This window comes from Macaca thibetana, chromosome 13 (assembly GCF_024542745.1).
Source record: "Macaca thibetana thibetana isolate TM-01 chromosome 13, ASM2454274v1, whole genome shotgun sequence".
Lineage (NCBI taxonomy): Eukaryota > Metazoa > Chordata > Mammalia > Primates > Cercopithecidae > Macaca > Macaca thibetana.
The window spans coordinates 76539633-76565245 of record NC_065590.1 but is presented as its reverse complement, the minus strand read 5'-3'; the positions used below and the strand labels follow the sequence as shown (position 1 = coordinate 76565245).

The following is a 25613-nucleotide window of genomic DNA, read 5'->3' as shown; positions in this document are numbered from 1 at the left end:
AAGCCACAGAGAGATAGAGTAACTCAGCAAGAGGCAGAGCCAGGATCCCAGGCAGTCTGTGTCCACAGCCCTCCACACTCGGTGCTGCCATGAAGCTAAAATCTTTCATCAAGGAAAATTTCTCAGTGGTGCCATCAAACTTGCCATCTCAAAACTTGCCATTTCTATCCTGAACATTATAATGCCACAGACACATGTGGTCCACACACACACACACCTTTACTGTAGATCGTCAAGAAGAAGGAAGAAAGAAAGGGGCATTCTTCTCACCATTTTAATACCTATTTGTAAAAACACATGACTGTGTTTGATCCATAAGCATTAGGAACCACCTGTATGAGAAAGGCTGGGCCACGTGAATGAGCTGTTCCTAAGATTTTAAGATTAACTGTGACAGTCGTGTAGAATGACTGAGTAGAAAGGTAGATGGAGCTACATGGGGAAAGGAGATTGGTCAAGGCTGTTGTGAAAGGTGATATTGGTGAAGATCTATAATCCTGATTGAGGAGAGAAGTATTTGGGCAGAAGGTAGAAGCAGAAGTATTGATTCCAGAGGAGTTTTGAAAGTAAATGGAATGTGAACATAGTTCTGAATCTGGCTAATTGGCATGACAAGTTACAGGAGGCAAAGACATCTTATTTACCTCCATGTGAGAGAAAAGGGTGGGTGGCATTGAGGTAAGGCAACTAAAACAAGGATTATGGTCGCAGTTGGCGGGCAGAAATGAATGGCCTCTGAGGTCTGCAGATAGAGAGTGCTCTAAAATATTAAACTAGCTTGTACTGTCTAGTCAAGGAAAAGCTTCATCTCTCATGAAGTAATACAGACGAAAGATTGCTTGGTTTTTTTGATGCAAGTGAGTTAACAGGTGAGACATATTAACATCTTATGGAATGTATCATAGTCTATCAGTGATGGAATAGCGTCTTTTTTGGATGCTTGATTGGACAGCCCACCTTTCAGCGTGTAAATTGCGACTGTAGCATACAAGGCAAGTGGTCAGCCAGCCCTTTCTCAAATGGTAAATAAATCACCTCTTGATAGCTAAGTCACAAAGCTTTTCCCATGGGCTTCTGACTACTGGCCCAGTTCTTTTTTTTTTTTTTTTTTTTGAGATGGAGTTTCATTCTTGTTGCCCAGGCTGGAATGCAGTGGCATGATCTCAGCTCACTGCAACCTCTGCCTCCCAGGTTTAAGCAATTCTCCTGCCTCAGCCTCCCAAGTAGCTGGGATTACAGGCATGCACCATCATGCCCAGCTAATTTTTGTATGTTTAGTAGAGATGGGGTTTCACCATGTTGGTTAGGCTGGTCTCGAACTCCTGACCTCAGGTGATCCACCCGCCTCGGCCTCCCAAAGTGCTGGGATTATAGGTGTGAGTCACCGTACCCAACCCCCAGTTCTCTTCTTTGGAGCCAAGCAGGTCTGGCCTAGTCTGTCTTCAAATACAGCTCCACTGAAGCTTTCTTCAATGAGCCTTTCATTTGCACTTCCTCTACCCCCTACGAACAATATACAGCACTCCTGAAGGGCTCTCCTTTCAACTTTGAATCTAAGCCTGTTGATGTAGGCATTTTCATTTATAAAGTAGCTCTCATTAAGTGCTGATTGTTTTATAATTCAGTTATGAAACCAAATTGAAGCCTGGTTCTTACCCTAAAGTAAATCACAGAGTAATGGAGACTGAGAAACATTTGCAGAAAACTTGAAGAATCATTTTTTAAAAAGCGAATATAACCTAACCCGTTCAGTGGAAAGGGTAAATGTGGGGGAATTGCTTCATATCTTTATTACTGCTGTTGAGGTAAAATGTAAAGCGTCAAATGTACATGTCTTAAATGTACAATCTGATTATTCTGACATAGGTAAGCATCATGTAATCCACACCTGAATCTAGAGTGTGTCACCCAGAAAATTTCCTTAGGCTCCCTTCTCATTGTTTCCCACTGACTGTTCTGATTTCTGTCAGCACAGATTATTTTGTCTGCTTCATATGGTTCTGTAAGTAATCAAAGTCCTCATCAAAAGTTTCTCACCGAAGGTAACATGGTTCAGAAGAAAGTAACATTTAGAGACTCCACACCAACAAGCCGTGTGCCCTTGGGCAAAATACCAAACTTCTCGGCCTCATATAAAGAATTGGATTAAGTGATCCTCAAGGTCCCTTACAGGTCCAACACTCCACCTACATTTCTAATCTCTATGGCCCCACCATCTACTCGGTACCCCGAGCCAGAAACAAACCTAGATTCACTCCTCCTTGCTCCCCCTCCCCATTCTCCCACATCCAGTTGACCACTGTATAGTATCACATCAGTTCTTCCTTGTAACTTTTTTGGACATGTCTTTTTTGGCCCCTACCTCCTCTCCATTTCTTGCCTGCTGTACTGTAACAGCCATCAAACTACTCTATCTCTTTTGCCTCTGGTCCTCTCTAAACCATTCTGGGGTCACTGTCCCCAGAGAGTAATCTTTGCTAAAATGAAACATATGGGTCCCTTCTGTCTGAAATCCTTAAGTAGTTCTCCACCATTTAAAATGCTTCTCTGCTACCTACAGAATTGAGTTTAAATTCTGAAGAATGATAACATGAGGGCCTGGAACACATGGCTGCTGCCTACGTTTAGTGTTCCCATCCCCACTGTGCTTTTCTGCCGAAACATTTGCTCTGCCACTACCCCACCTCATTCCTCTCCTTTACTAACCCCTTATGTGTTCCCATAAGGTCTATTTAGGCCTTTATGCATGCCTGCTTCCCCAGTTATGTTGAGAACATCTTGAGTGAGGTTTAGGACCATGTCTTACTTCACTGTCTATCTCCAGCGTCTAGCAATCTGGCCTGTGACTGCTGAAAACACGTAAGTGAAAACACTTAACCCCCTAAGTTAAATTCAGGATGACAGGATACAGGATCAGCATCTTACTTGGAGTTCAGGTTTATTTATCTATTTATTTTTAAAGACTGAGTCTCACTGTATTGCCCAGGCTGAACCCCTGGGCAATATAGTGATTCTCCCACCTCAGCCTCCCGAGTACCTGGGCTACAGGTGTGTGCCCCTGTGGCTCAAGCTGATGTTTTTAAAAACAAAAAAGTATATGGAACTTTTCACGTTTCTCACCACCTAAGCCTGATTTTAAGTTTTTCTTTTCAGTAGCTATCATGGTAACATTGGGTTAAAGGTGAGAAAGTCTACTTTTATTTGGAGAGATGGGTATAATAACAGGAGGTATCAAAACTGAATTCTGTTGGTATTTAAGGAGCTAGCCCTGTAATGTTTAATTCCCATCTCAAATTTGAGTTAATGTGCTTAATAGTTTTAGAATGGCAGATTACTGTTTCTGCAAATGAAGATATTTTCTTTCTAAAGATTGTTGTGGTAATTAGGAAGCAGGAAATAAAACTAAAGATGACTGGTAAATATTGACCCAGGTGTCCAGGAACACCAGTATCTCTAACCTTTGTTTGTTCATTGTGGTTCACACTGTCCCGATTTTTCAGTTTCTGGTGCTGCCCTGCAGTGTGAATCAGCATTATCACCCAAATTGAGCACTGCTTAATCTATGTTTTTATCTTTTCAAAACCTAGGTAAGAACCTTGATGCTATACATGATATCACTGTGGCATATCCTCACAACATTCCTCAATCAGAGAAGCACCTCCTCCGAGGAGACTTTCCCAGGGAAATCCACTTTCACGTCCACCGGTATCCAATAGACACCCTCCCCACATCCAAGGAGGACCTTCAACTGTGGTGCCACAAACGGTGGGAAGAGAAAGAAGAGAGGCTGCGTTCCTTCTATCAAGGGGAGAAGAATTTTTATTTTACCGGACAGAGTGTCATTCCACCTTGCAAGTCTGAACTCAGGGTCTTTGTGGTCAAATTGCTCTCTATACTGTATTGGACCCTGTTCAGCCCTGCAATGTGCCTACTCATATATTTGTACGGTCTTGTTCGGTGGTATTTTATAATCACCATTGTAATCTTTGTGCTGCAAGAAAGAATATTTGGTGGACTGGAGATCATAGAACTTGCATGTTACCGACTTTTACACAAACAGCCACATTTAAATTCAAAGAAAAATGAGTAAGATTATAAGGTTTACCTTGTAAAAACCTAGGGCATATTTTGGAAATGTTCTAAACCTTTGTAAGCTCAGATGCATTTTTGCATGACTATGTCGAATATTTCTTACTGCCATCATTATTTGTTAAAGATATTTTGCACTTAGTTTTGTGGGGAAAATAATTGCTACAATTTTTTTTTTTAATCTCTGAATGTAATTTCGATACTGTGTACATAGCAGGGAGTGATCGGGGTGAAATAACTTGGGCCAGAATATTATTAAACAACCATCAGGCTTTTAGCAGACAAGGAACACACACATTTTTCTTAAAGGCCCAATCCTAACAGACTCCCCATACCAGAGGCAGATCTGGAACTCGTCAACAATGGCCCAGATCACATGCTGTTACTGGACTGCCCAGGTCACCTCACTGAGGTGAGCGCTGTTCCTCCAGGTACTAAGGCCGGTGGTGCCCAGGCTCCCTCCCTTGGCACACTTCTTCCTGCGCCAAACTCATCTCATCCTTAAGATCAGAAAACGGAACCCCCTTGTCGTGAAACTGATCAAGCATTTTGACAGGAAGCCCTTCATTATTCATAACATCGTGTGCTGACCAAGATGTCAGAAAACCACCTGTGCCCTTTTCTCTCATGGAAGCTAAAACCTGGACTCAGGGAGCAACCACAGGCTCTCCACTTTGAAACTTTAGTTTGAATTTTAAAAGATAGGAAGTAATACAGTTTAAGTTCCTTTCTCACACTCAGTATTGCATGCTTAGTGCTGGTTTCCTTACAACATTTTGGCAGGTGTAGCTTTTTTTGTTAAAAATGGTATACATGAAGTCACATACTTTTTTAAAGGAACACTCAGAACATTCTGTTATTCCAGTCAGAAACCGTCTTTTGAAATATTTCTTTACAACCTACCAAAAAAGGAAGGTTGTTTTTTCTACATTTGTGTGGGTATGTAACATCTACCATTAAAACAACAAATGGCTTGCAGACAGGGCGGTAATGGTTTATCCTAAATTATTCAACCCCTTGTAGCCTTGACAAATTTTACCTTAAAACCAAAATGAAAACACAAAAATTAATCCTTTATAATGATAGCAAGTGACCTTTCTTTTTAGTTTTAGCCTTCCTTTTTCAATAGTAATATTTAAACCCCCTTTTGACCAGTTGTTTGCCCAAATATTCTTGTCATTTGGAGTCAGTGGAAAATTCAGCACACCAAGCACCAGTCTCCTTCTGAGGCAAAAGAATAGTGTTGTTGTCATTTTCACTCTGTTGGAGCTGCCCCCTTTTTTTTTTTTTTTTGGTCATATAAGGGATGCTGGTCAGAGCTGCAGAAAATATGAGGCAATTAAAAGTCTTTAGCTGTTAGCAAACCTGTCAGTTTTACTTCTGCACTGAACCAGCCTCAGAAACTACTTACTGCTTTATGTACTCTTTGGGCATGAATGCCTTCTCTTTAATTACATCTCATTTTTGCTTGACAGTGACCTACCCAATAATTGCATCATGCATTGCCATGAAAAGTAAACACATTGTGAACTGAACTTACCAAGCAGATTCTGTGAGAAAGCACTGGTCGAGGCTGAACACTGTTGGACACATCATTTTTATTGGAAGAGTATTAACTGGTGCCTCTTCTGAAACACACCAACCCATATTCTGCAGCTCCCCCAAAGCTGTTTCTGATCCTGCTGGGAGCAGCTAGTTATTATGCACATCTGCTCCAGACCCAGCTCTTTAACTTCATGGTTTTATGGCTTGTTTTCTTTCTTTTTTTTTTTTTTTTTTAAAGCACCTTTTTTGGTTGTTTCCCCTTAATAAAAGAGGTTTCTAATTCGTGTTTCTCTAAGATTTCCTTTGGTTGTATTTAGGAACACAAGTAGTTTTATAATCAGGATTGCATTTGTGCTGGGTAAGAGGAGAGCTGTGCTTTCTACCCCAAAGTTGGTAATGGAGCCCGTCTGCCCTTCCTACAAACTCAAGAGGCTCATTGTTCAAGGTGTAACAACATTTCATTGCATGCCCTCTAATGCTTTGAAACCTTTAGAAGGGAAAATCTCGTTTTTTACAATTTTGTTCCTTTTCATCATAGAAAACATGTTTAAGATAAAATACAAACTTGACCTACCCCAAATTCATAAAGTACATTTAATGCTGTATAGCACTAAAACTTAGGGATATAGACACTGTACTTGCTTTTTAAGAATTAGAGATAGTAACTCCAAAAATAATTGTCCTTTTTTCTTTTTTCTTTTTTTTTTGCAATAAGGCTCTTGAAAATTGTCATTATTTGTGTTTTCCTATACATTCATCTGTGTGAAAGTCTTTTTCTTCTTTGATTTAAAAAAATTAAAGAACTATACAGTTAATGGTTTAGAACTTAGAACTACTTAGAATTAATACTAAAGTGTCAGGAAGAAATTAATTTAGCTTCAATAATTGTGACTGGCCTCAGGAATTCTCCCTTCCACACCTGCCCACCTCACCACACCAGAGCCAGAGCAGCTGCTTGTCTGCAGCAGGACAAGTTCCTACGTACGCACTTCCAGTTCTTTCATGGTAAGCTCAATGGACTTTGAATTGTTTACAGTGCTATATGTCCAATTGTTAAATGTACCATTCTGAACGGTGTTAAAGCAAGTGTGGTTTATTTATGACATGAACCATGCTACTTAAAATATGAACTCACAAGGAAGGGCACTCATTAGGTAACAAGTTCTTATACCAAACTTCCTCGATGAAATAAGCCAAAATAATCCTAAAATTCATTAGAAGAACTTGATAAAAGATGCAAATAAATGTTAAAAAAGAGCCCGTAAATTTAGGACTCCTATAAAATCCTTGTTAATACTATTAAATCTCAGATTCAAGGGAAATAACAGCTTCCGCTTGAGTCACTTTGAAATTACTTAATTCAACTGCACCATGTTAGAAATCATATATTGGCAGCCAAGACTCTGAACTCTGCAGAAACATTTGTTTCACCCAGACTTCAAACTCTAGCCCTGACTATGATGCCCTGTGTGCATTTACAATAAAGACTCCAACGGAGGGAGCCTGTTGGTGTTAAATTGTTTACATTTCTTTATACAAATAATGTGCTTTCAGTGCCTTAGTTACAGCTCCCTTTCTTTTTCTTGTTCCAAGGATTCTGTAGTCTGTAGTCTGTTTCTTAGGTAAAGTCCCTCTTTGCTATGAAAGGGAAATGGTCTCTAAACACTGGTCACTGTAGCAGGTAAACACTACTCTGAGGTGGAGAAGTGAGCTTCATGCTGAGGTAGTGGTTGCCTTAGAGCTGTTATTTATGCTGTAGAAAACGAAAATGGTTTTGCTACCTGATAAGCTTCAGATTAGTTATAGCCCTAAAGTTATCCTGTACCTACATTAAATTGTCATTTCAGAAGAGAATCTTGGTTTTGGTAATTCATTTTTTTTTTTAAAGATCATTATGTGCAAAACACCAAGTTTTTAAAATAACTCACAGAAAGGCCTTAGTTTTCAATGTCTGATGGTGTATTTGAGTTGTGTTATCTGTAATATACATCCCAGAATAAAGGAGTGAATTAAATAGTTTGCATGCGTGTTACGTTCTGTTTTTGCAGGAACGACAAGTAACTGCAGGTGAAGGTGCTACTTCCCCTCGCCCCCCGCCCCCCGCCCCCCCGCCCCCGGCAATGCCTTGCATTGCAGTGTCTAGTGTTAAGGAAAAAGCTGGCCAGTTAGGTCTCTTTTTTTTCCACAGATGTCAAGAAAAGTGGCCTAATCAAGAAAAGAATGTACTACCCCCACAACTGAAAAAGTCCAGGCACCACAATTGAATTCAGGACTCAACGAATGTCATCAGAACTTGCTTTTCCTCCATCTCTTAGCACAGCCTTGCTATTGAGAACAATTTGGTTGTTCCACAAATGTGGGATCTTACATAAATATCAGCATCACCAACTCTTAGCTAAGATAAATGGGACTCTGTGCCCCGGTCCCTGACCTCACGTCGGGGAGTATATAACTATCTTGGACCCAAAGCTGACAAATGTATAAAAATGTGTTTAGCAAACAAACACATGAGAATCATGGAGTCTCTTGTAATGGGGCCTTCTGCAATGCCCCACTCTGTCTTCTCAAGTGAGCACCTTGTGTGATAGATTCATGTGGAGGGGAGTCCACAGCGTTATTCCCTGGGAAAGGGAAATGCAGGACCAGAAGAGCACAGGCCCGGCCCCAAGAGCACCAGTGCTTGTGGGACTCCTGTCCTCCGTTTAAGCAAAAGGAAGAGGAGGGCTTTGTTTCTCACCACCTACTTACCTTCAGCATTATTTTTTTCACTGATAAATTATAGAAAAGGCTTAAGCAACCCTCTCTGGAGGGTGGATTTCTAGTGAGGGCTTCAAATTCCGGCTAGTACATCCTGGAATGGACATAAGATACTAATCCACACATATACAGTGCACTCTTCATACTCAAATATTTTTAAACTAAATTACTAAAGAGACAACTTTTTTGTCCTTGGGTTGATCTGCAGGATCCATGTGGGGTGGCATGATGCCTGCAGCCACTTCAGCCCTGCATCCTCTCAGGTTCAAGTCCAGTGGGAAAGAACAAGAGAGACTGCTGCCCCTGTGGCTCAACAACAACCCCGTATTGGGTTTCAGTGCCCATTCCTGAACCAGTCAATTGCCCAGATACATGATGTGTGTTAACAGCGCTGGGTTACTTGCAGAGCCTGTTGAGTAACCTGGACTGCATGGATGGGGGAGGGATGAATTTTAAGACAAAAATTAAACTTGTTATCAAGAACAGGATGAACTGACTCTGGATGGCCAAATGACCACAAATGTCCACCACAACTATCAAACTTCCCAACCTCCCAGTGGAGGGAGGCTGGAGCAAATGAATGTGATTTCCTGTGCAGTGAGAGACATCAAGAGGCTGGGCAGCCTTGTCCATCCACACCAGGGGATATCTGGGAACCTAAGGGTTCTCCATAGCTGTGTCTGGACAATCTCATCAACAATTGGTCCATCTGAATTATTCAGTCATTGCCTCCACACAGATCAGTATTGAGAGCATTTCCTTATGGGAAGTTTCTTGAAGTGTAAATACTACAACTCTAACGGCTCTCCCTGTTGGCAGAGGCAGTTCCCTCCTTCCTTGACACTCAAGCTGTCACTACCAGCCACGTCTTCCTCTTCAGGGCCGTCCTTACTTCTGTTCTGCACACCACAACTATTGCATCAGACCTGGGCAGGTCTGGCAACATCCCATCAGTTTCCTGCTCCCACATTCTCCCCACGCCAGTCTTGGTGCACTAGACTTGTTCCTTGATCATCCTGCGACACCAGTTGTATCATGGAGCTTCCCTTCTTGTAACTCAGTGCTCCCTTCCAACTGCTGGACAGTCCAGACTCCTCTGCCTCCCCTGGGTCCTCTAGCCCAGCCTTAACCTTGTTCCCAGGCATTTTCTCCTGTGTGAACCTTTTCATACCAGCGCAACTGGTTGCCCAAACCTCATGTCCTCTCTCCCTTTCCCAACTTTGCACATATTTCTCATTTGTGAAAGGTGCTTGCTTAACCAGCCCCAGTCTAATTGAATCCCACTTTTTCTCTGAAGCTTATCCTGATCAATCTAGCTTGAAATGTCCTCCTCCTACCATGGGTGATATTTCTCTGCAGCTCTCGCTTGACTGTATTCCAAGCTGTCTTATGTTACAGTTATGTTTCAGTCTTATCACCTCCATTGGATTATAAGCCTCTGGAAAGCCTAGATAAGGGTATCTAATATTTCTCTTACCCCAAACAGTGTTCAGCTCAGCCATTCTTTTTGCACAATACATTCTTAATGGTGATTGCCTGAAGTTATTCATAAAGCATCCGGTTCTAAATGAAAGCTGGGTGGAGAAGTTTACAAATTTAAAATTTAAAAATAATAATAATTGAAGGCCAGGTGCGGTGGCTCACGCCTGTAATCCCAGCACTTTGGGAGGATGAGGCAAGCGGATCACCTGAGATCAGGAGTTCAAGACCAGCCTGGCCAATATGGTGAAACCTTGTCTCTACTAAAAATACAGAAATTAGCTGGGCATGGCGGCGGGCACCTGTAATCCCAGCTACTCAGGAGGCTGAGGCAGGAGAATTGCTTGAATCCAGGAGACAGAGGTTTCAGTGAGCTGAGATCACGCCACTGAACTCCAGCCTGGGCAACACAGCGAGACTCTGTCTCAAAAATAATAAAAAAAAAAAAAATAATAATAATAATAATAATAATAGAAGTGCAAGCCCATCTACTTCTGGAAAATAGATTTTTTGATAAGAATAAAATTACTTTGAAATGATTCACCAAAATATTAGTATCTGAACTCTTAGAAAAGTGGGCTCAACATGTGTACCCTCAAGAAGCCTAGGTCAGGTGATTTCACCATGCCCTCTTCTATACTTGAGCAGAAGAGAACTCGCCAAGGTCTAACATAATTGTTACACATTTACCCTTGTCCCACAGTGCTGCTTCTAGTCCAACAGTACACTGGCCAAAACAAAGATAATTGTAAGGTGCATAAACAAAAGTCCACAGCCCTCTCCATAAGAATACTGGAAACCTAATGTCTGTGGTGGGGAACTGATTGAATAGTCCATGGTACAATTACACTGGTTACCACCTTATCTGTTCCCATGTTCATAGCAGCATTATTCACAAGCACCAAAACGAGGAAGCAACACAAATATCCACTGGTGGATGAATGGATAAACACAATGTGTTGTGTAGATAGACACATACACACAGACGCTGGAATATTACTCAACCCTTAAAAAGAGGGAACTATTATTTGTGACGGGGATGAATCTGGAGGATATTATACTAAGTGAAATAAGTCAATCACCAAAAATATAAGACAATACCTACTTTGGGGTATATTTGTTAAGAGTGAAAATGGAAGCTCATCTTCCTAATAGTCTGGTAAGTGCTACATAAGCTTAAGGGTTTTGTTACTTACGGTAAGTAGTTTCGAGTCTACTTCTGAAGCAATTGGTGTAGGGCTCCACCTAGACAATGCAGGCAGCAGGTCAGCCAGTCCTGGGCAGTCGGTCGTGCCGGCTGAGTGGCTGGTGTGTGGGAAGACCATCCCACCATAGCTGTCTGCCTGGGGGAGCTTCTGGGGACTCAGGAACCTTCTGGGGGAGTGTAGGAGGGGGATTGCCACCCCTCATCCAGTCCTGGGTCTTCCAGCTAAAGTGTCAGTCCCTTAGCAGAGCCAGGAAGAGTTCCAGATAAACATTCACCAAATCCAGTCAGCTCTTCTCCCACCATAGCATCTCCCCAAAGGCCTCCCTCTGCAAGCTCTCCCCAAAAGACCCCTTGACATGACCTCTCAAGCATCCCCGCTTGTGGGGAGTGAGCAGGGAACAGACAGGGCTCTCTCCAGCCTGGCGCCAGACTCTGTCTCCTCCCTCCCAGGCCAGGACTCTTAAGCCAGGCGCATTAGAATCACCTGCAGAACCTTAATACCTGCATCCAGGCCCCACCCTCAGGACGCTGACTTCATTGGTCAGGTGTGCAGCCTGAACCTCCAGAGCCGTAAAAGCTCCCAGGTGATTCTCATGAGCAGCCAGGGTGCCCGCCCTTCTAAGACCTCAGACTTAGGGCTTCCCCTCTCTAGGCCTCTGGTCCCTCATTTGCAAAATGAGCATTTGGTCGTAAGTGTTCTGGAAGCCGAGGTAATTTATAAGTTGATGGCATTCAGTAAATATTAACTATTTACTGGATGTGGGGCCCCGGCTTAGGACTAGGGACGGTGCAAAGATACATAAGCTTTATTTGGGTGGGTGCAGTGGCTCACACCTGTAATCCCAGCATTTTGGGATGCGGAAGTGGGCAGATCATTTGAGGTCAGGAGTTCAAGGCCAATATGGCAAAACCCCGCCTCTACTAAAAATACAAAAATTAGCCGGCATGGGGGCACGTGCCTGTAGTGCCCCCAAGGGAGGAGGAGGAGGCAGGAAAATCACTTGAACCCAGGAGGCAGAGGTTGCAGTAGCCAAGATCATGCCACTGCACCCCAGCCTGGGTGAAAGAGCAAGATTCTGTCTCAAAAAATAAATAAGCTTTATTCTTTGCCCTATGCACACATGTGTATGTGTACACACACCCTTTTCCTTCCAAAAAAAAAAAAAACCAGTGTTTGTGAAGCCAACCAGACAGAAATGAAGAGGGCAAATAAACAAGAGAGGGCATCCTGTGCGAAGGCATAGCCGTGTATCTGGTACAAAAATGTGGGTGCAGGCAGGCCTGAAGGCTTCCCAGACATATCTGGTGAGCCCAGGACCAGGGCACCGACCCTGTTACCACCTTGTCCATTGCCCAGGGGCTAAGTAGGTGTTGTGGACAGTAGCTGGCAGTGCAATCTCCAGAAACCATTATGAAATGACAAATGACCACAGCCTGCTCCCTGTAACCATTTATATCCACCTTGCTGACAATGGGAATTTTCTATCCCATGGGCTGGCTGGAGAAAGGGCCCTTCTCTTCAACTCTTCATCCTGTAAGATTGAAACTCCATCTAAGAAATAACCCCTTATGGCTAGCACCTGCCAGGGAAGGGAGCGGCAGACTTGGTTCCTCAGGGTTGGTTCCTCCGGCAGCAGGGAGTGGGTCGAGGAAGGGGGTGGACTGCTCAGTGGGTGCGAGTGCACAGTGACAAATGTGAGGCTGGGCCTTCAGCCAGGCGACAGCAGGCATGGGCTTTGAGGAAGCATGAGATCATTCCAAGAAGGAGAAGGGTGCGCAGAGCCAAGAAGATGTCCCCCGCCTGCCTCTTCCGGTGGAGATGACTTCACTCATCCTGAGGCTATGATGGCTAGAGAGCCAGCTGCCTTGATGAGCCAGCCCGGGGTTCTGCTCAGGAGAGCCACTGAGGATGAGAAGTCAGCCATGGGTCCTTCTAGGGAAGTTATGGGGGGAATAGTGGCTGGAGACAGGGTCAGCTTCATGGGTGTGCAACTGGTGCATTTGCATAGGGCCCTGCCCTCAAAAGGGGCCCACACTTGGTTTAATGCTCTGCTGTCGCTGTCTTGAAGTTCTCAATAGTTTTTGAACAAAGGACCTCCCATTTTGTTTTTGCAGCAAGTCTTGCAAATTATGCAGCTGGTCCTTGCTGGTGGCTATAGTAGGCTGAGGAAAGTCTGATTTAGAATCATAGTCCTCAACCCTGGCTGCTCATGGACACTTTTCAAAACTATAGGCAGCCAGCCTTCCCACCCAACCCCAGAATGAAGACAGGCACCCTCCCTGGTGATTCTCACGCACAGCCAGGCTGGAGAATGTGGCTTTCGAGGAATGATGCTCCCTTGCTTGTAGTCTGTAAGCAGCCCTGGCTGAGCTGTGGCACCCGCTCCTGAAGAGGCCACACTGTGCAGTGTGGCGTCATGGAGCCCACTATGCTGTCCTGAAGGCCTCTCCCCTGTCTCCTGGAGACCACGCAGACCTGAAAGTCAGGACTGGATCTTATTCATATTTGTACCAGTCACACAGCTGGTGCTCAAGAAACTTATTTTCCCTCTAACTTGTTTGAACTAAACAACATGAGCTCTGAATTTTTTCACTGCCTCCTTAAATTGTGGGGCTAAAACACCCCATGACTCACTAGCACAAACTGCTCCTACTAGCCAGAGGAGTGTGGATGCTAAAGAAGGACTTCTCATCTCCGGCTGAAATTCCTCTGCTACTCCTGAGCTCCAGCTACTACTTGAGAATTACATTTCTAGTACAGCTCCTTCAAAGCCCAATTGGCTTATCAGATATTTCAGTTGTCCTGTTGTTTCTCAGAAACTTTAAAAATAGTTTAATTTTGAAATATCTATTTTTTTCACGCGTGTGAAGTGCACTGTGTTTTGCCCGTGCATTCTGCGCAGTCTTTCTGTGTTTATTTTTGCAGAAGGCATTAGAGAGGAGGAGCCTGCTGTTCTCACGCAGCACACGGCCCAGGTGGAAATAGACTCCATTAGGGCGAGGACAGGTGGTGATAGATCAAGGGGTGATGGAGACTTTCCGAGATTCCAGCAGTGCCAAAGGATTTGAAGGTGGTAGAGGGTGGGTCCTGTTGTATTATAAGTTGTTATGTCCCATTTGGTTAGAATACTCTAGAAAAGCAGAAAACCATTTCTAGAATATTCTAGAAAAACGTTTGGGTCCTGAGACCTCTTTACACACTTACAAATTATTGCAGCCTCTAAAGAACTTTATGTGGATTATATCCATCAATATTTACTGTAACAAATATTCATATGTATATTACGTATATTTATATATTTATGTTTATGAATATATGTGTATATGTTTAAAATAAATGTTATAATATGTTAAAGTAAATGATTAATTTTTATCAAAAATAACTATTTTCCAAAACAAAAATGTAGCGAGAAGTATGGCATTGTTTTACATTTTGCCCATCTCTTCAATGTCTGGGTTACTAGAGGCTAAATTCTCATACCTGTTCCACAGTCAACCTGCTGAATATCGCATGTCATATAGCCTCTGGACAACTCCACTGTACACTTTTGAGAAAATGAGAGTGAAAAAGGCAAATAACATCTTAGTATTTCCCCTGACGCTACCCAATCAGAGAGCAGAGAATATCGTTTTGACCTGATGGACCCCCTGAAAAGGTCTTGGGGTGGAACAACAGGTGTCCCCAGTGTAAGAACCGCTTTCTGGATGTCTGTGTCTGGCATGCGATTTGGCAGCCGGGGCTGTGAAAGACAGGGAGGAGTTGGGGACAGCCAGGCCTGGTGATCAGGAGACAGGGCTGGGGGACCAGCTCCCTTAACTCCACAGCTGTAACACTGAGCACGTCCCTTCCCATCTCCGAGCTCTCTGCATCTTAGTTTCCTCATCTGTAAACTGATGACACTGAGCTACACCAAAGGATTTCACCCAGGCTAAATAATAGAACTACCTGGAGAGCTGTGGGAATGTTCAAAAGTCAGACCTCGCTCCAGAAGAATGGTATCAGGATACCGGAATGTGAAGCTGGGTGTTAGTATCTGGAAAAGCTCCCCATGTGGCACTTCGAAAGGTCACAGGTGCCAACCTAAAGGCATACCCAGACATCAAAGCTGGAACAATTTGAGCAACAAAATAAATAATGATAGAATGAATAATCCACAGGGTACAGGAAATATTCATACGTTCATAGTAACAAAAAATTAAATACATAGTAAATGGGGAGAGGGAGCCACTCTTCCTTACAGTAGCATTCCAATTAATAAATGTTGAAAAATGATGGAGATAGCGAACCACCATTTGGCAAACACCACAGTAATAATCATTGCAGACACGAATCATTGATGGATACTGAATTGAGTAAAAATATATGAGAAATGTGATATGTGCATAGCCTTGCAGTGTCTCCCCAGGAGCTAGCATTAATTACAAAGGGAAAAATAATAACTTTATAGAGAAGAAGTCTAGCAAACACCATCTTAAGTGATCAAGGCCAACACCACCAGGTCTAAGATATATTGATGTCAGGTACTCCCTGAGAAAGACACAACATTATTCTTGCAAAAAATAATCTAATCCTGAGGAAACTTCAGGCCTAAATTGAGAGATGTTTACAAATCAGCTGGCCAGCCCCCTTTGAAAGTGTCAAGGTCAAGAAAGACAGAGGCTGAGGAATGTTTGTCGATTGGGGAGACTCAGGAGACACGACAACTAAATGGAATGTGGGATCCTGAATTGGATCCTGGCGAAATGTGAATATGCTCCGTAGATAAGTTAATCATATTGCGTCAATGTTAATTTCTTGGGCTTGATAACCGTACTCTGGCTATGTAAGATGGCAGCATTTAGGGGAGCTGAGAGAAGTGTACGCTCCTGCCTCAAGATTCTTTGCTCTGTAGTTCCTTCTGCTGGGGGCACTCTTTTCCCAGATATTCACATGGTTTGTTCATTCATTCTCTTCCTGTCTTTACTCAGATATGTTGAGGCATGAGATGCCATCAATTTTTCCACCAAGGGAGAATGTCATTAAACCAAGCTTTGTGCTCCCCATTCACTTTTCAGAAGCATCCCACAAACTTCTCATTGAGAGCAAGAAGGAAAATATCAAGCAGGGGATGGGCCGGGCCAGTGCACCATGGTTCTTTGCCGGATGAAAAGAAGGTCAGGGGATATGAGCCATGAGAGGGGCCTGCAAATATCCAAATGGGGGTAGTGTTAGGCAGGACAAAAGGCAGCTTCTATCCACCATACCTCTGGCCCAGGGCCCAGGGCCAGAGTCAGGTCCGGTCAGGGCTGGCCAAGAGCACCCTCCACCCTCAGCTCACCACTGGGGGCCAGATGTTTCCAGGCTCTCCCTGATCAGAGGACAGGGCACACAGACCAATTTGTACTCCAAATTGTCCTGTTTGGGATGCACATCTGCTGTAATGATGGAAGGAGGTCAGACCCTGCCAAGGAATTTTACAGAAAACTAAAGAAAATCAGCTGGGCATCGTGGTTCATGCCTGTAATCCCAGCACTTAGGGACACCGAGGCAGGTGGATGGCTTGGGCCCAGGAGTTCAAGACCATTCTGGGCAATATAGCAAGACCCTGTCTCTAAAAAAATATAAAAATATATTTTAAAAATCCATTACCCTTTTCCGCCCATTCTTTGATTCAAATCTCGCAGCATTCAGTGATGGAGAAAAGCTGGACCAAGGATATTATGTCCCTTTCTCAGATGTGGAATTTAAGACTTGCTTAAGTTTTTTCCCAAGATCACATAGTTAGGACGCAATCCCAAGTCAGCTTTTCTGGGGAGCAGCTAAGTCTCTGTACTGTTGCATATTATCCAAGACCAGTCACAGTGGCCCATGAGGCAGTGTTTGGGTTCACTGACACTAGGGCTATGGAGGTGTGTGTTTGAATCCAGCTCAGCCACTTAGGAGCTGTGTAATCTTGGGCACAGCCCTTAACATTTTCAGGGTTCATGTTGCCGTGATATGGATAACGTATGAGAAAGCGACTTGTAAACTGCACAGTATCATGCTTGCTACTTAATAGCATTTGTATAAGGGCAGCAATAAGGGTCACTATTCCACAGCTTGCTATGATGATCAAATGACCACAGTGCAAATAATAGCTGCATATATAGAGTCTTGCTCTACACCAGGCACTGTGCTGTGTACACGTGAATCATCTCTTTAAGTCCTCCTTATAACTCTATGAGACAGTGTTTGAGTTTTTCTATTGCTGTGTAGCAAACCTCCAAAGCCCTAGTGATTTCATAACAAGAATCACTCATTATCTCACAGCTCTGTGGGTTGACAAGGCATTTTTTCTGCCTCCTGTGGTGCTGGGTGAGCTCTGCTGTGGCCTCAGTCATGTGGCTGGCAGGCGGTGCTGGCCACTGATTGGAAGCTCAGCGAGGCTCTTGGCCAGGGTTCCTGACTCTCCTCCCCACAGGCTTCTCCACGTGCCTGCTTGGGCCTTCTCATGGCGTGGTGGTTGAGTTCTAAGAAGGAATATTCCAAAGGATGAGCTCCGATGTGCAAAAGTTTGCCAAACCTCCGTTTGCATCACCTTTGGTCAAAGCTTGTCCCAGAGTCAGCATGGTTCACTGGAGCTACCAAGGAACAGCCTTCTGCAGATAGGGACTACTGCTATCCCCATTTTACAGGTAAGGAAACTGAGGCTTAGAAGGGGTAAGTGACTTGACCAAGGCCACAGAGTTACTAATTGGCAGAGTTTGAGCTGAGATGGAAAGATTTGGCAGACTTGGCTCCAGGGTCCCTGCTTTCTCCCCTTCACGTATGGACTGGTCAGCTGCAAAGGCAAGGCTCCCTGTAAAGCTCCAAAGGTTGCTGCATCCCCTTTCCCGGCCCACCCACCCCAGCAACCCCCCTCCCTACCCCCTGCCTCCTTGGCCAACTGTGAAGTGCTGCCGCTGAAACGGTCTTTCTCTCCCACCACACAGTGAGCTTAAGTCCCCTCCCCTCTCCTCTTCAGCTTCCTTCCTGCTTTCTCCTTGCTCCCTAGAACCATGAGGCTGTCCTCCTTGGAGCTGCCTCAAGATGTTCTCAGAGGCCCCTGGGAGCAGAGGTTCAAGTTCAGCCAAGCACAACTATCCGGCAACCAGTCTGAGGCTGGACTTGATCCCATGTGGGGTCTCAGCCTTTTGGGGCCCAGGTCCTTTCAGTGCCCCAGAGGAATCATGAGGCCACTGACTCCATCTAGGGGCCCCTCTGGGCTGCTGTGAATCCTGGGACATCCCCTGATTTTGCAGCCCAGGCCCTGTGGCTACAGGGGCAGTGGGGGCACTGCCCTCCAGCGGGGCAGCCAGCACCAGACTTGGCTGCACCTCCACCAAACTCTGTGAAAGACCTTGGCCAAGTCACTTCCCCTCTCTAGGGCTCAAGTGCTCATCATGATGGCGGGTGGACTGGAGAAGCCTCCTAAGAACCTCTTCTAGATGTTGGGAGGAGGAAGCAGGAGTTTGGTTAAAGCTAGCAGGAGAATGTGCAGAACTGGGCGGCTCCAAAGTGAAGTCTTTTGCTCAGCAGGAGGGGATAGGAAGATATCGGGATGGGCAGATACACTCTGATCAGCATCTCAGCTGTACTTGCTCACTGACTCAGCCAGCATCATGGAGTCTCCTCTGTGTCCCGCTGTGGCTGGAGGCCATGAGGGTGGGCAGTTCTGCGGCAAAGCCACTGAGCTGAGAGTGGTTGGAGGGGAGGAGGGCAGGGCCGCTTCACAAAGGACCTTGCAGGCAGCTATGAAAAATATCCACTGCATAGTGTATGTCTATTGGAGAGTTGTCACGAGTAATGACATGACCTGCTTTATGTTTTAAATAAACAGATCACTCCCATGCTGCATGAAGGATGGGCTATAGGGGTTAGAGTAGAAATGAGGGATCAGCTCATGAATTCAGGACAGTTACCTGGGCGAAGGCCACTACTCACCACAAAACAGGGAGCACCAGCATCTCACGCTCCCTACTTGCTGCCAAACCTGCTATGGAATCTCTCCCTTGGATTCCTTGTTCTGTGGCCTGGTGACTTCACCCTCCTCCCATCCATCCCACCAGCTCTCAGTGGTGTGTCAAAAACCTGCTTTGTGCAGACCCAGGCAAAGGCAAGCACTGGGCTCTTAGGCCCCAGACCCTGCCCTTGTGGCCACACCTGGTCTCCATTCCACCCACTGTTTGCAGATACCCAGGGGATAACATGCTCCTATCTCTGAAATTCCAGGCAGCCTTGGAGAATTTCAGGGGGAGGAAGTGTCCCACATTGGCAAACTTCCCATTATGGAGCAAGACCTTCAAGGAAGCCATAGGGTAAGGAATAAAGGTGCCTTCTTTCCCCTCCTTTTCTTTGGGCCACTGAAGATAGAAAGTGATGAACCCTCCCCTTACCTTGGAGCCCCTATCTCAGGGTTCAGTGCTTAGCTGACACTATATAATGAGTTCATCCTGGGTGCTGCTTCTCCCCTTGTGTACTCCTGACCACTTACCACCATGACTCAACTTCCAGGGACCAACAGCAGCTCTGCCCTGCCTGGTCAGCAAAGCACAAGCCTGAGTTTCCATCTTCAACAGAGATGCAAGTTCATTCCTGTCTGTGGGTGGCACCTTATACATCTCCTAAGGCCTTGTCATCAGCACAGGCTCTGGGCAAGGCCAGTTTGGACTCAACCCCGATGTCATCATGGGACCTTGCTTGAGCTTGGGCAGATCTCAAGGCTGCATAACCTTTCTGAGCCTCAGTTTCCTCAGCTGGAAAGTAGAGATAACACCCAGCTCAGGGCCACTGTACAAAAGATAAAATAACGTAAATAAAACATATGATTCGTGGTAGGTGATCAAAAAATATCACTGCCTGCCCTTACCTTTTGGTAATTAATGTGGGCTCTGGGCTTACCGTCTTACATTTCAGATAGATTTTCTATAATTGAACTTTGGAGTGGATGTATTGTAGAGGTTAGTTTGAATCGTACATAGGCAGTAGTCTCATTCTGACCATGAGGTGGAATAATTGATCCTTACAGAGTGGCCTGAAGTTGTTTTTCCAAACCAGCTCTCTTTGTCATCTCATCCAGATGTCCCTGTGAAGGGACAGCAAAGGAAGGTACCCAGATTCTCTGGTCCAACTGGATGGGAAGACACAGACTGGTGGCAGATGAATGACTTACCTATGCTTGCACAGTGAAGAGATGCAGATCTAGGGCTAGAACTCAGGTTTTCTTTCCTTTCTTTTTTTTTTTTTTTTTTTTTTTTGAGATGGAGTCTCACTCTGTAGCCCAGGCTGGCATACAGTGGTGTGATCTTGGCTCACTGAAACCTCTGCCTCCTGGGTTCAAGCAATTCACCTGCCTCAGCTTCCCAAGTAACTGGGATTACAGGCGCCTGCCACCATGCCCAACTAATTTTTGTGTTTTCAGTAGAAGATGGGGTTTCACCATGTTGGCCAGACTGGTCTCAAACTCCTGACCTCAAGTGATCCGCTAGTCTTCACCTTCCAACGTGCTGGGATTACAGGTGGGAGCCACCATGCCCAGCCCAGAACTCAGGTTTTCTGATTCTTGGACAGCTTGGTCTCCTGAGAAGCCTTTATCTGGACTTAGAAGAGCTGAACTGATAGAGGTAGGTGAAGTGGGGCTGAGCTCCCTAGCCCAGCCTGATTCTCAGTGCCAGACCACCCAGATGATGTCTAAACAGACATTTTCTAGATTTATTCTGGTCACAAGCTTCCCACAAGAGGAAGCTTGGCGCTGAAGTTCTGGCTGGTGACTTATTTCCTGTCCCCTTTATACCTCTGCGAAGGGTTCCAATTTATTCATTCAACAAGCATGTATGAGTTTCTTCTATAATAAGCAAAATAGTATGCATTTGTATTCGTCTGTTCTCATGCTGCTAAAAAAGACATACCCACCACTGGGTAATTTATAAAGGAAAGAGGTTTAATTGACTCACAGTTCAGCATGGCTAAGGACTCAGGAAACTTACAGTCCTGGTGGAAGGGGAAGCAAACACGTCCTTCACATGGCAGCAGCAAGGAGAAGTGCAGAGCAAAGTGGGGGGAAAACTCTTTATCAAACCATCAGATCTTGTGAGAACTCATTCACTATCACGAGAACAGCATGGAGGTAACCACCCCCATGATTAAATTACCCCCTACCGGTCCCTCCCACAACACGTGGGGATTATGGAAACTACAATTCGAGATGAGATTTGGGTGGAGACACAGCCAAACCATATCAGCACTGAATACTTAGAATATGCCAGACTATGCATATATTTCTTATTTAATCAACAGTCTGAGTTAGATTATTGTTAGTATTATTTCCCCTGTTTTACTGAAGGGGAATAAAGACTCAGAGGGAAGTGATTTGCTAAAGTACACCATGTTGGATGGTGCTGTGTTAATTTGGTTAAGCTGGGGGCTATACTCCCAGAATTATCTTCCCTGTAAGGCTCCAGGTTATTGGAGCCATATAGAGTCAGCCAAATGGCAGCTGGTATGAGATCTGGAAGACAGAAGTGGAATAGAGGCCATTACTCTCTGAATGATTGTCATGGTTGCATATGGTGTGAAACAGATGCAAATGTGTCTGGCAGGTCCCAGCTTGTCCTCGCTCTTTTCTGCTTCCCATCTAGCTTGTCACTCTGACTTCTGGTGCTCCTGACTAGTAAAGGCTCCAGGCCCTCAACCAGAAGATTGACTGTGGACCTGCAGAGAAGGTAGCCAGATGAAGGCATCAGTTTTCCATAGACCTCTCCATGAACTTCCCCTTTGTTGTTTCACCCCAGGGGCTGGAGAAATGCAAAGGTGCAAGTCATGCTTTTGGTATACATTGTGACATGGGATCACCTCTGGAAGAAACTTTGGTTTTATAAAGACTCAAATATAAAGAGATTTTGACATCTTGGTAGCCAAAGTTCCAGGGCCAAGACCTTATACAGGCATGGTATCCCCACACCATAGGAAAAAAGCCCTCTGTAGAAGTCCAGCCCTCTGGACACTCAGTGTGGAAGTCTCCGGAACAGTAGGAAAATGGATTCCCCCAGGCCACGACTGGAAGATGGAAGTCAGGCACACAAAGTGCTGATGAGGCTGTTATGGAATCCTAAGAGTCACAGCCTAAGGCATATCCTGTAGCCCCCAGGTCAAGCAGGTGGGTACCAGGGGCTCCAGGTTCCTCCACAGTGCCCTGGGAAGAGACAAGTCACAGAGCTTGAAGACAGCAGCCAATGTCTCCTTAGAGCTAGAAGACTTCCAGGAACCAAGGGAAGAATCAATGCATCATTCCCTCGACTCAGGACTCAAGACCCAATTTAAGCCACTTTGAGCTCAGCATGGTGCAGAGTTTGCCATAAAGAAGTAGTTCAGCTACGTATTAAAGAGGCAGAATTCAAGACTTGAGCAAGTCAGTTAATCCTGCTGAGCTTCAGCTTCTTGATCTGCAAAATGAGGAGACGACACCCACTTCCCAGGGTGAATTATTGAAAATGGTCAATGTGGGCATGACTTGGAAGCCGTCTCCAAATGGAAGGGCTAAGAGCTGTTCCTTCATAAGTAGAGGGTGTCGGGAGATAGGATGAAGAACTAGCTGGGGAATCAGGACCCTTGGTGTTCCGTCTAGGCTCTGGCTCTTGCATCAGCATGACCTGGAGGCTCTGATCTTTGGAGGGAGGCAGAAGTCAGCACTAAAGGGTGTCGAATCTCTCAGTACTCTCCCAGGCCAGGTTCCCACACCCTAAATCTCACAAATCCCTCTTCTAGCAAGGTGGAGGGCGATGAGACATGAGAAGACATGCTTGAGACATGATGAGATGTGACCTCTCGTGTTTCCAGGAGTGGAAGGAGGGCTCCATTGTTGTGCTAAGGAAAGACAAGGCTGGGGACTTTCCTTCCCATGTAGCAAATACTTGGAATCCAGGAGCCCTTTGGTGTAGGGGTGCCTGTGGGACTCCTGTGGTCCTGCAGATCTTCCTCTTTGTTATGTTCTTATGTTTCGAGGTTGGCTTTTCCATCCTCCTCTCTTTCTTCTTTCTTTTCCCCCAACCACTATATCATGCACTACATCTTCTTTCGTATGTGTCTCTTAGTGTTCTCTTCTTCCTTCTCTTTGTCTTTTTCCTCCATCATCATTATTAGCAAAAATGAGAGCTGATGGTAAAAGTGGTGCCCAGGGAGGGCAGGTGACTCATCCAAGGCCACACAACAGCAACTCTTATTGAGCTCCTACTGTGTACCAGGCACCCTGTCCCTTGGGACTGTCATGCCACCCCTGGCTGAGAGAGTGTTTATTCCCACCCTGAACAGCCATGCGCAGAACTGTGAAGGCAGGATGAAGGGACACTTCCAAAGGCCACCCAGGACGCTGACAGTAAATGCTCACAGAGAACTTCTAATCAGCGCCTTATAAACTAGAGAAGTTAGGCCTTTAGTGATGGAAAAGATAGGGGCAAAGGGTAAGATAGCTGAGGTGAAAAAAAAATATCATGAAAGCCATGGTTGGATCAGTGGACATGAACTCATTCCACAGTAGAGCCTGGAAAGGAAAGAGGGAGGGAAAATAAAAGGCTACTTTCCATGATCAATAATAAAATTGTAGAAGCCATTCTGCCATATGGTCAATGAGGCTCAAACTCTGAATGCCCCTAGAAAGCAGGTGTTGGCTGTTTCAGAAAGGAATGGTTCATTTTATTTGAGGTCCCTACGTCATTTGACAATCATCCCTTGGTATCATTCCAGAGAAATGTATGGTCCAACTAAATTTCATTCCTAGACACTGAAAAGTGGCACCTGGCAAAGAACATGCAAACAGCAGGAAGGTGGGGAGGGGCGGCTGATGATGTCTGTGACTCCCTAGGCTCATGAAATGACCATGGGTGGCGTGCTGGCCCTCCCTGAACCTGTCATACACAACTCTCCATGGGGAACAGATTCCATGTCACTGTGCTTTTCAGAGGGTACGGGGATCACACTGAGAAGCACTGGGTCTCCCTCAGATGTGAATGTTCCATGGGGTTAGTCATTCCTACTGAGCGCTTGTGCAAAAGTATGCAGTTGATCACAGAAGCAGCTAATGGAGATCGATAACACTTAGCTTGAAATGAGAAGGCTGCACGGAGTACAGGCCTCATCTGACCTGACAGCTGTTGTGCTGGGTGTAGTTAGTTCAGGACATGAGGCTTCTCTTTGGGTAAAGCTTTTATTAGCAGTACTGGGAAGCTGATCAAGTAAAAGCATGTGATGCTGCTTGAACCATGAAGTTGTTCTTCATTAAATGTGTGGCTTTGGGTCAGAGTAGCGCCTGATCTACTGACCTGCCCCCAAACACTCTAGCATAAGATGAGGGTTAGGGAATTGGAAGGAGAGCTAAATTTGCATAAACCTGCTAGATTTTATGGGAACTTTAAGTAAGGAGTCTTTAAAGCAATCATTAAACTCTCTAATGTCAGGATTGAGATTACCATCTCCACCTTCAGCAAAAGTCAGCCCTTCAACTCCTGGGCAAGGGGTACTCCAGAGAAGACAAAGTACTCACCACAAGTCAGGGAGAGGGGATGGCGGTTGAAGATCTGAGCCTCAGCTTGGTCAAGATAGCAATTCCTAACTATCAAGGAGAAACTGGCTAAATTCTTACTGTGTAGCAAATGTCCTGACCTCGAGTAAAAGGATTATTAGAACTACCCGGCATCTGTTAAAAAACAGCAAGACTGTTCATGAGATTATAGAAGCTCTAGCTATCGAGAATGAAAGATTATTTGCTTGGAGGAAAAGTCTCCTACTTCTTGGAGCAGAAAGAGCTAGATCCGGCCTCGACCTTCTGGTCAACATCCCAGTGCCAGGGACCTGGTAGAGTTGGACTCCCAAAGATGGTGTTGAGGGGATGACCCTTTCATCTGTCCATGACTGGGCTGTGACTCCATGCCAGCAATGAAACAGACTCTTGGCCCAAAAGCAGGAGATCTCCATTTCATCAGTCAACTCTTTCATTAGCTGCCAGCTACTATCTCTATTCAGGGAATCCCACAAAAGGAGTCTCACCAACTGCTAAAGACACAAAGCCAGTGGCCAGATGTGTTTGAAGAGGCAGCTTTCCTGGACCTTTCTCATGGACTCAAGCTGCTCCTCCACCTTCCGCCGTCTCCACTGCTCCCATTCTGCACTCTGCTCGCCAACAACCCTCCCCAGTAGCTGCACAGGAGACTCCAAACTCCTGTCTACTGTCCCCACGAGTGCTCTTCTCACACTAACCAGTGCTCCCTCCCTTCCTAGCTCCTTTCTCATTAGTGTAGCGCTTGCTTTATCTCTGCTAGCAGGTTTTAAGGGTCTTATGAACAGGACCCCTAACTTGCACTTTTTTCTCCTGCAGAGCTCAGTACCATGCCCTGCACATAGTAGGAGCTTAAAAATAGCTTGTTGAATGAAAGATCTGAACAAAAGCATTCCCTAGCAGGGGCTGGTCCCTTAGTAAGTTGTGTCTGTCTCTTCCAGACAACTCCTTGGCCTACTAGCACGACCACCAATAATTAGTGAGTTGATTGC

The 25613-nt window shown here is 45.1% G+C and overlaps 1 protein-coding gene across 12 annotated transcripts in view; it reads left to right on the top strand.

The window, feature by feature from the left end:
- The window catches only part of LCLAT1 (lysocardiolipin acyltransferase 1), a 216832-nt gene extending 209178 nt beyond the window's left edge, over window positions 1-7654 (top strand). For all 12 annotated transcript variants that reach the window (XM_050754721.1, XM_050754711.1, XM_050754712.1 and 9 more), the window contains one exon: window positions 3588-7654. In XM_050754721.1, coding sequence (XP_050610678.1) covers window positions 3588-4090 — 503 coding nt within the window. In that variant the 3' untranslated portion in view covers window positions 4091-7654. The remainder of the gene's footprint in view (window positions 1-3587) is intronic.
- The last annotated feature ends 17959 nt before the right edge of the window (window positions 7655-25613 follow it).